Source organism: Centruroides sculpturatus, unplaced genomic scaffold (genome assembly GCF_000671375.1).
Source record: "Centruroides sculpturatus isolate CEXI.00-Female unplaced genomic scaffold, Cexi_2.0 scaffold879, whole genome shotgun sequence".
Taxonomy (NCBI): domain Eukaryota; kingdom Metazoa; phylum Arthropoda; class Arachnida; order Scorpiones; family Buthidae; genus Centruroides; species Centruroides sculpturatus.
Genome location: NW_019385173.1, coordinates 40,595 through 52,455, shown reverse-complemented (window position 1 = coordinate 52,455; position 11,861 = coordinate 40,595). Strand labels below are relative to the sequence as shown.

The window sequence follows — 11,861 nt, the reverse complement described above, 5'->3', positions numbered from 1 at the left end:
AGAATGCCAAGCCACGATCTGGCCACGTGAATAAGTTGAAGTTACATCCTTCTAACAGGAAAAGTAACTTTCGTTATCATGGAATTATAACAAAACCTGCCAATTCAATATAAATGGAAAAAAAATATTATATGGAATTGAACGAAAATGAAAATTTGCTTGATAATTCAACTACGCTTGTTGGAGAACAATAAAAACACTACACTCAACAAGCCACCAATAAAACTCGACTGCCTAACCTATAACCAAAGTCTCCTTTTAATTTGTTTTTAAAAAAAAGCGCTTGACAAACTTGCCCCGCATGCCGAAGTTGCCCCGGTCTCCCCTATATGGAGAAAAGGAAAAGTCCAAATGGAATTAGTCTCACGTATCTGTAATTTTCATTTTGTTGCATAGAAAATCTAGATTATCAATCAAGACCATTACTTTATTATATATTTTCTCTGTAATGCAATTTTTGTTGAAGTTTAACTAAACCAAATCGTCTTCAAATTATATATAATGAAATATTTTGTTATTGTTCTGAATTTCATCATTGAAGTTTTTAAATAAATGTGCAATTTTGATAAATAGAAATTAAACAAATATAAGGATATAGGATTCCCCTGCAAAATATCTCTAGATAGGTAGTTTAACTGAGAAAAAGATGTATTATCCAATAGAATATAAACTTTGTTGTCTGAAAAAATAACTTCAGAATTATTGTAAAAAGTTTTTTTGCAGCTCTCTTGCTGTATAATTTAGAGAAACTAATGTCGGTGTATATACTTTATCGAATGCTTTTTCCAAGTCCATAAAAACAGTGAATAATTTCTTACCTTTTCTATTAATTTGTAATTGAATCAATGATATTAAAGTAAATATGTCGAACTCCATCCCTTTTTCATTAGATAGATATACTACAATTCCGGTATTAAGTATTGTATCCATCCAAATAATTCTTTCATACAACATTACCATGAAACTTTTCCTTAACATTGACATTAAAGCTTTCGACTTATAATATTTTGAAAGAATAGATTTACCTTTTTTAAAAATTATTCGTATATAAACTTTATTCTAAGATAAGATCCCGGGATTAGTGTTTATATAAAATGAGTTAAATCCTGAAACAGTAAAGTTTAAAGAAATATGAAATGAAATATTTCAATACTGTATTTTTATCTAAGTAACAAATCTTCGTATAATTGAATAAAGTACTTTAACAATTGAAGAAAAGTTTATTATTTGTAAAAAAGCAATATTATTAAATAAACATGTATTTCAAAGATAAATTTTATGATTTTTTTTTATTTATAAACATATATAGAAAGCTTTATAGTAAAAGCAAAGATGCCACTTCTCGTAAAATATTAACATCTCTAGATAAAAATACGAGTGTAAAAAGATAACAATAGTAATAATATAGAAAATAATAAATAGCATACATAATTCACAGATGTAAATAGGCTTTATGTAAATAAATTTAAGCGAATATAATTTAAATAAATAAATTTTTACATATATTTTTATAAGTAGAAAAGATTCATATGTATGGGGGTATAGTATTCGAGATCCAGTGTTATATATAAACACTTTTAAAAAGTCAAAAATATACAATAGTTTATAAGGTTAAAATTTATTGCATGTGATTTTATTAGGAATATACGCAATGGAGAAGAAAAAATAAAGTGTTAAACTTCTATTTTAGTAATTCATGAATTATCTTTGTTACAATAAGAAGAAATATAACGTGTTTTATGACGAATAACTGCCCAAATATAAATTTATAACCATTAATAAGCCTATTGTTTAGTAAACTAGTAAATGATGAAATGGTTAAAAATCGATCCATCATTTGATTAATATTTACACTTAAAAAATCTCTACAGATGTTATAATGTGTTATGCTTATTTTATTAGACGATAACATCATATATTTGGATTACTGTCAAGCTACAAGTTAATTAATTATGTTACTGGTGAAATTTCTAAAGTATTAATCTTGATCTCACAGCTGTTTTCAATTTTTTTAATGACATATATCTCATAACTAATATGGCATTCATTGTTTGACAATGTATTTATTAAATATATTTAGATAATAAGTAACGAAAGAATTGTTCAATATTCGGTTAGAGATTTATTTTAAATATCAAATAGATGATAAAATATTCTCTTGTAAATATTCCGATCCTACTCGAGATATGATACGTGATCCCCCTCATCTCCTGGACCTTTAACTGTCAAAATTTAGTACCATCGATTTCCCTGATACACAAATGTCTCTATAAAATGTTAGAAAATATCGACAAAAGATATACATACAGAAGAAAAAACAATTTTTTATATATTTTTCGATGTTTCAAGATCTCCATAAGTCTAAAAATTGAAATCTTGGGGGCTTTGTCGCACTTCCCTTGGAAAGGAGAAAGGTTGGAAAACTAATATTTAAAAGTACAAAGCTTGGAAAGATTTAGTATGAATAAACAGTGTGAAATAGTGTTAAATTTAAATAGCAAATTTTTATTATTTGCTATTTTTTATAAATTAAATTAATTTTTTTTAATAAATAAGCGTACAAATATACGTGAGCCGTTCACAGCCCGGCACACGTATTTGTAAAATATAAGTGACTCGTACAACATGGAATCCATATAAAATGGATTTATCAACAATGTTATAGGGGGGTCTACTGTATTGTTATGTTTGTTTGAGATTCGAGTTCTAGTTGCTCTTTAAAATAGGAAGATAATATACAGTCGACCCCCCTATAACACTGTTGATAAATCCATTTTATATGGATTCCATGTTGTACGAGTCACTTTAGATTTTACAAATACAGTACGTGAGCCGTTCACAGTCCGGCACACGTATTTGTAAAATCTAAGTGACTCGTACAACATGGAATTCATATAAAACGGATTTATCAACAGTGTTATAGGGGGGGTCGACTGTATATTTTTTACTTTTATTTTGTTTTATTTTACATTTTATATTGCTTATATCGGAGTGGCGTGATGGAATAAGGCAATGCAACATATATGATCTATCAAGGAGAACTTTCTGTGGAAAACTGTACTTATTTAGACGACCTTTATTTAGTGTTCAGTGGTTTTATCTATTCGGCCATTAATGGGAATTTATCGATGTAATTGATTATTTTTTATTTATTTGAGTAGGACCAGAAATAGAGAACATTTCTTTAATTTGAAGAGACCATTTCAGAGAGATCTCTTAAGGATGAAAATAGTGCTGTAGAAAAATTTCTAACCCACGAGTTTGTGGGAAAATTTTGAAATATTTTGTCTTCTGAAAAAGTCCTGGAAATCCAAGAGTTATTTTATTTTATATTATTATTTTTTTTTAATCAGTATCGTAGGTTTTATTTACGATGCGATGAAAAACAACACAATAACAAAATCAAATAATTAAATTAGAATACATAAATGATAAAAACTCTAATTATTAAACAATGTACAGTAATTATAGTATACTAAGAACGAAGGAAAATGGAGGAAATTAACAGTTGTATAAATACCAATTGTACGAGCGCCACTTTATTAAAAGAAGAAAGTTATACATATGTCATTTATGAAACAGAAAATTTTGTAACTAAATGAACATCATCTATAATTTTAATAAATAACCAAATAGCAAAATGCAAAAATTCTTAATCTGAAATTAAAGAGTTGTTTGCATTTAGCCAAAAGATGAAATACATCTTCCATGGTACAAAAAAAAAAAAATAATGCTCAAATGAAACGAATTGCAGCCAATCTGTATAAAACACACATTATAAGAAATATCACTATTATATAAATAATTACCAAAGAAACATTAACTGGGAAATTTTTACAAAAATTAATATAATTACTATTTAACAAATAAATATTATCTAAATCAAACAGAAAATTAAAATTAATTCTATTTTACTTCAAAACAAATTTAAATAATATCCAACGTGAGCCCTGAGACTGCAACAAAATTTTTCAAGTAATTCTTATCTTGTTAGTCTATGATCTTCCAAAGCAAGAGTCAGCAAGGACTAGGAAAGGGTCCGATTTAGAATAATATAAGTAATAGGCAATAAAATACATTTCATTTTCAGCAAATAACTAGGAGTATAACGAGAAAGATTATAAATTGTTCGATAAATCCAGTCTGAATTGAATTTAGATTAGCTTGGAAACATCAAACATCTGACCAATACAGTACAGAATTTATCACTATGGAATCTAATAATGGCATATAAGCATAGACACCTACACGTTATATGAAGATACAATAAGTATACCCTCTTTTCTACACCATTCTCATATTTACAAATTTATATTCCTAACTGAAAATAAGTATCAACCCCAAAAAATATTGACAACGTAAAAGATGATATATATCTCATAACTAATATGGCATTCATTGTTTGACAATGTATTTATTAAATATATTTAGATAATAAGTAACGAAAGAATTGTTCAATATTCGGNAGTTAATTAAAATAATATATATCATTTGCCTAGATAGGCTTATATTATTTTAATTAACTACCATTTGATTTGATATTTAATATCATTACAAAAAAATATAATAAAATATCATGCAACGAGCAATTATTTATTGTGACATCGTCACAATGCTACAATTTTTAAGCATATTTTATTTATTTAAAATATATGCTCTCCATCTCAAATTAGTACTGTAGTGTTTTGCTCCTGTACAGTACATCGTACTTTTCCGTTAGGAATAGAGTCGTGCCAGTCATCTAGCTACTTTCAGGGAAACATTTTTGAATTGAAATAATATGACTTCGTTTTTCTTATATAGTTTATCAGGGCCTTCTATACTGACCGTTTCCATATCTGCTCTTATATGTCATCTGTATGACTCCGTTCTCGAAATTAAGAAAAGACAGACGAACAGACTGCGATAGTGGAGAATTTATAAGTTTACAATGTTTTAAAATTGCAGTCCAATGGCAATTAATCTTTAATTACAGTCAAAAGCTAGCATTTTCCGTTCATTTAAGCGCAATAAATTTAATCAAATCTCTGCTGTACAAGTATAAAGTTAATAATTAGGGATCCGACATGATTCAAATCATACGAAAGGGATCATTGAACTTAACGTTTAAGATCCGTTTAAGAGTATATTAAATGATATTTTCTATTTAAATAGATTTACGAAAACACAACTATATACCAGTTATTGTTATATACATTGTAAGTTTATCTTTACTGTCCATTATAGATTTTATTAATTTGACATAACAATCAACAGTGTAGGGAGAACACTGCATTATGATTCCTTAAGTTAAGTACTGTATTACTTCCAATTAAAATTGTTCCTGAAATATTAAAGCGAGATTTTCAAGAATAAATCGAATGTTAATTAAAAGTAAATATTCTTGAAAATAATTTAATAAATAGCAAATAATGTTAGCAATGTATTTAAAATAAAAAATAATTAGCAGAAAATATAAAATAATCGATAAAAATTTTACAATATTTGCCTAAATTTTTATTTAGAGACTTTTCTGGAAACAAAATACATCAAATTCAATCAAGCAATTTTCCAGTTTTGACGAAAATAAAAATTTTGTAAGTATATTTGATTCTTATAAAAAATAAATAAATAATTAAATACCACTTCAATAAATTAATAATATTAGTATCAGTAATTTTAATCTTAATAATGATATTGTTAATTTATTGATGTAAAAGAAATAAATACAGTGAACCTCTATACAATGCGGGATATGTTTCGCCTTATATGAATCCGCTTTATAGGGAATGCGTTGTATGGAGGTTCACTGTATACCTAAAGAAGAAATGAAAAGATTAATATGGAGATAAGTTACCAGGAAAGCTAACAAAAACAGTAATTAGTTGTCAATAAATTGGAAAAATATCTAGAGAAAGATGCTTTTGAGGATGATACAAGTAGATTTCTGCCTGATCCGTAAAGTCAGGATGATGAAGATCTATCATCTTTAAATGATGTATAATTTTGATATTCTATTNTCCTCGTAAAGGCTTCAATGAATACTTGTAAATAGACTAAACCTTAAACGTTAAATAAAAAAAAACAATTCAGCATCTGTAGATTTTGCATTACAAAAGGTATTATCACCAAACTATGTGACTTTCGAATAGAAGTGAGTACTTCAATTATCCGCAAATACCTAAAACGTAACAATTTGAAAGCCCAAGACCTATGAAATTACATAAACAGAAACGTCTTAATTTTGTCAAACGTTATAAAGATTGGACATTAGAAGATTGGTCAGATGAATCTAAAATTAATAGAGTTGGTTCAGAGAGAAGATGGATATGGACTACATCGATGAAGTCTATAACTGAGCGAGAAATACAAATAATATTGAAATTTGGTAGTGGTAGTCTTATGGTCTGGGCTTTATTACCTATTCTGGGCCTTCTATACCTAATGAAATGGATAGAGTTATTTACACTGAGATACTTGACAATTATTTGTTACAATTTGTTGATTATTACCATATTGATAGGAGCTCTTTCATTCATCAGCAAGATAATAATCAAGAACATACTTACATGTTAAATCAATAGAATTATTTTACTTATTCTATTTTTAAAGTATTTTTTAAAGTTTACTTACTATATTTCTGTTGTCTTATACCTTATAAGAATGCGTGCTTCTTTATAAAGTAAGAAACTTTGTAGATTATGCATTGTTTTTATCAGTAATTTTTATCATAATCATATCTTTTATTACAAAGAAAGTGTTGATTTAAATTTTTAAAATTCTACATCTATTATCATAACTTTTAATAACCTTTCAGGCGAAAGCCATTTAACGATTAATAAATTATATTTGTTTAGCATGTTCCTTAGATTTTGATGCTCTATTATATATAACATAAATTTAAAATTATAGTATAAATATTAATTTAGTAAAAGATAATGTAATTTAGACTTATCAGTTACTACTGTCATTCTACAGCACTACCTCAAAATGATTTGAGCTTATACAGTGTACTGATAACAGATATTGAAGGTTCATTATAAACATTTTGAACGAATGAATTAATAATTCTTAATCGTAGTTTACTCAAAAAATTAATCAATCAAATCGTTCCTGTACAGGAGAATGTCTATGTTTCATTCTAAGAACTTCTATTTTTATTCAGTCTACACAAACAGAAAAAAGAGATTAGTCTATTATTCTAATGTAGCATTATCAAACCATATGATCCTTCCTCTTTCTCATGTTACTTTACTCTCTATTTTTCTTTTCAGTAGTAGTTTCTGCAATGAATCATGTCTTAATACTGTATATAATCAATGAGTTTACTTTTCCTGGCCTTGATAACTTTATGACAATTTAATCCGTTTTCATTATTTCTAACATTGTTATATTATTTATCTTGAAGTTCGACGTGTCTTTAAATTAATCCTGTAGAATATAAAAATATATATTTAATTCATAAAAGAGATATATGACTTCTTTAGTGTTGTCTTCTTAAAAACAATTAGAATTGTGCTAATGCCCTACACATTACATAGGTCAAAGAATATTGATGAAAGATTACCTAATAACTAGAAGAACTTTTACTGCTTAGCTAAGACAATAGAGTGATACACACTCAAAATACAATACATCGATTCCATTTTTATTCTGGGAAATATTATAATAAATCTCATTATTAATATGGTATACAGTTTTATAAATAATATTCATAACAATAGATTTATAAATTACTTAATTACTTTTCTGATACTATAATTATTAGCCTATAAATTATATAAGAATGTCTCGCCAATTTAACTTCGGAGAAATTTACAATTTTAAAATGCATTCAAATATATTACCTTCCTCCGAAGCTTTGTAGAATTTGAAATATTTATCAATAAATATCGCTTCTCCGTAATAAGTTCTATATATAACATTTTTAAATGAAGAATTTCTAGCCTTGACCCATTACAATACGGTTCAATAAATGACTTTCGACATTAAAACCATATTTCAGATCAAGTTGTCATATTGTTCTGTTGCATTATTGATCAATAGGAGCATCAATAAATTAATCTTAAATTTGATAAACTACATCTTCTATTATGAAATATGCAATATAATTCATTCTTATTGCTCTAATTATTTATGTAAAGAAGTAAAAAAAAAAGTAATTTTTTTATGCAATAAATTAAAAATTTATTACAGAAATTATTCTTTTTTTTCTAAAGAGAAGAATAAAATATTACATTAAAAATTAATGTTTAATACAATATTTTATTAAATATGAATTTATTATTTGACTAATTAAAGTTAATGGTGCTGTAAGATATTAAATTAATTAACTAATCTATTAATTATATTTTAATGTATATGTTTTTAAAATATTTTATTGCATATAAAATATCGTAATTTTTCTAGATATTTAATTGGAAACAAATTGTCATCAATTGCTGATTTTACTTTTTTAAGGAATAATTACATTAAATTATTGTAAGTAATTATATTTTATAAATATAAAGTACTAAAAATATTTATCAATTTCTCTGATTAATTTGTATTTATTTTAGAGTAATTTCATTCAACAAAATACAATATTTGGATAATGGATCGTTTATAGGATTAAGAAATCTTAGAGAATTGTAAGTTTTATACTTTTATATAACTTTTATTTACAGTCAAATCTCGATATAACACTCTCCTAAATAGCGCAATCCTCGTAAAGGCTTCAATGAATACTTGTAAATAGACTAAACCTTAAACGTTAAATAAAAAAAAACAATTCAGCATCTGTAGATTTTGCATTACAAAAGGTATTATCACCAAACTATGTGACTTTCGAATAGAAGTGAGTACTTCAATTATCCGCAAATACCTAAAACGTAACAATTTGAAAGCCCAAGACCTATGAAATTACATAAACAGAAACGTCTTAATTTTGTCAAACGTTATAAAGATTGGACATTAGAAGATTGGTCAGATGAATCTAAAATTAATAGAGTTGGTTCAGAGAGAAGATGGATATGGACTACATCGATGAAGTCTATAACTGAGCGAGAAATACAAATAATATTGAAATTTGGTAGTGGTAGTCTTATGGTCTGGGCTTTATTACCTATTCTGGGCCTTCTATACCTAATGAAATGGATAGAGTTATTTACACTGAGATACTTGACAATTATTTGTTACAATTTGTTGATTATTACCATATTGATAGGAGCTCTTTCATTCATCAGCAAGATAATAATCAAGAACATACATCCAGGAGGGTAATGTCATGGCTTCGGGATCAAAATATTAGCCTGCTTGAGTGGTCGCCTCAATCGCCTGATCTCAATCCGACTGAATATATCTGGTCCCTTCTGGTCCTGGCCCACACATCGCTTGTCTGACTGTATCCACAAATTATAGGAACGTGTACAGGATGAGTGGAACAAAATAACATTGCACGATTACAGGAATATTATTAATTCTATATCTGATTAGGAAGGTTTTAAAAGCAAAAGGAGGCTATACTGATTATTGAACTGTACTTTTTCCACAAATATGATATAGACTTTTTTCTGCATCAAAATCCCCCAATGTATATGTTCTTTGTATGTTACTATTATTAATAAAATTATTACGTTGTTCAGATAAATATATTATAATTATATACGTAAACATACAGTATTTAAACATTTAATAACTGATTTGATTCTTAAATAACACTTTCTGTATTGAAGGGATTTACGTAATTGTGAACTTAAATCTCTAAATTCGGAAACATTCAAGCCTCTAAAAATGTTGGAAAGTTTGTAAGTTTCTAAATTATTTTTATTAAATTACAAATATTCCCATTTATTTTAATATTAACCATAAATTAAAATATTGTATTATAGATTATTAGATGGTAATCAACTAGAAGAGTTCGAGCAAGGAATTTTTAAATATTTATCGAAGTTAAAATTATTGTGAGTTAAGGAAACTTATTACAAATTTATTATTAATTTAAAAACAATAATTAATATATAAACTTCTGTATAAATTAGATCTCTGAGAAGAAATCGAATAAAATATATTAAAGAGGAAATTTTCTATGGTCTTCATTCTCTTAAAGCATTGTGAGTTAATTTATCTCTCTTGCCTGTGTACAATAAATTATTTATTATTTTATGTCTTAACTTTAAGATATGTTATTTAATTATTATTATTATTATTATTTATTAAAATTTTACATCAATTAGCAATTTTATTAATATATTCAACTGATCTTAAATAGCGAATGTCTTATCTTAATTTAGTGAAGATTACTGAATTTAAATTTCTTATTATTGTTTGAAATTAAATTTTATATAAATTTAGATCATTTTAAATGGCATATAGACATATATGAATTTTTAGTATTTATGTTTTTTTTATGAAGATCTTTAAGTTGGAATGAATTATCTCAATTAGATGAAGATAGTTTTGGAAATATTTCGTCATTAATTAATTTGTAAGTAATTAAAACATAAATTGTTTTTTTATATTAACTGACGAACATGTTTTTATAATAGTTTTTTTATATATATATAGGAGTGGTTTAAAACTGTTGTGTAGTAATTTTGTACATTCTCGTGACGTATCTTAATTCTGTATCAAATTTCAACCTTCAACTCCTAACCGCAGGGCCGTGCGGTAGATTTTCTCAGTGTGACACAAGTCTTCGAAATGCTGCCTCTTAAATGCCACTTATGCCTCCCCATCTCTGCATCATAGCAAGGCACGGTCCTGCCTAATCCTTTGGGCTCTACGCTTATTATTATTGTTATTATTATTATTATACAGTATTTAGTGGGTTATACTCGGTTGATACCGGTGGCTGTGTACTATGCCGGATTAGAGTCAAGGCATAGCAATCAAAAACTAAAATTAAATAAGTGTGTCAGTGTCTGTATTCAGGGATTTCCTAACAATATGGCATGTATTCAATATAGTGGCCTTCTGTAGTGTGATATATGTATTTCTATTCAATTGTAATGTTTCCAGGCTTTTGTGTAGTGTGTGTGGTATCACACCTGTACAGGAGAGAATGACAGATACTGTACTGTACAATAAGCACCCTTTCCATTCTCCACAGATGCCTCATTTCCTGGGCGAGTTCTGTGTACTTACTAATTTTTTCAGTGAATGTATTTTGTACATTGTGAGTGTTTGGAATGGCTATATCTATAATGTATGTGATTTTATTGTGTTTGTCAATGAGTGTGATGTCTGGTCTGCTGTGGTAAATTGTTTTATCTGTGATTATGGTTCTGTCGTAGTACATTTTGTGCGTGTTGTTTTCCAATACTAACTGTGGATTGTGTATTTGTAGTATGGTTTGTGAATGTCTAATAATTTGTGTTTGTTTGCAAGCTCTTGGTTTATTATATTTGCTACTTGATTATGTCTGGGAAATAATCTGTCTGTGCTGTCGCGTCAGGCCGATTCTTGTCTCGTATGATGATTAATTAATTTTCTTAAGTCTCACCTGACCGTCTTGTTCGTACGCCAGGTTCCCGTCGTTTCTCCAATCAAGAAAAGTTCACTAAGTCTGGCTTTAGATTTTATTCACACAAAAACCAACAAATCGACTATTTACAATAATTCGATAGGAAAAAGCATTCCGCTATATTCTCGTACCTTTTTTGCAACTTAACACCACCGTCTTGGTGTTGCCAACTCTCTACAATAATAATATTAAGCATTAAATATTAACAATAAAAAACCATAAAAAGCTCCCGTCATCCAGCGGGATGAACGGGTCACTGTGCCAAGAGCTTGCACCCAGAAGTGATGTGTTGTATAGTTTCTGGCATGATGTGACATTTTCTGCATGTGTCATTTGTGAGTGTTGTATCTTTGAGTATGTGTTTTCTGTAGTTTTTAGT

General features: G+C 27.3%; 1 protein-coding gene across 1 annotated transcript in view; it reads left to right on the top strand.

Moving 5' to 3' along the window:
* The first annotated feature begins 6,192 nt into the window (after window positions 1-6,192).
* The window catches only part of LOC111635733 (relaxin receptor 1-like), a 10,869-nt gene continuing 5,200 nt past the window's right edge, over window positions 6,193-11,861 (top strand). Inside the window, exons 1-7 of the mRNA XM_023380797.1 lie at window positions 6,193-6,437; window positions 8,389-8,460; window positions 8,538-8,609; window positions 9,693-9,764; window positions 9,849-9,920; window positions 9,999-10,070; window positions 10,373-10,444. Coding sequence (XP_023236565.1) covers window positions 6,193-6,437; window positions 8,389-8,460; window positions 8,538-8,609; window positions 9,693-9,764; window positions 9,849-9,920; window positions 9,999-10,070; window positions 10,373-10,444 — 677 coding nt within the window. The remainder of the gene's footprint in view (window positions 6,438-8,388; window positions 8,461-8,537; window positions 8,610-9,692; window positions 9,765-9,848; window positions 9,921-9,998; window positions 10,071-10,372; window positions 10,445-11,861) is intronic.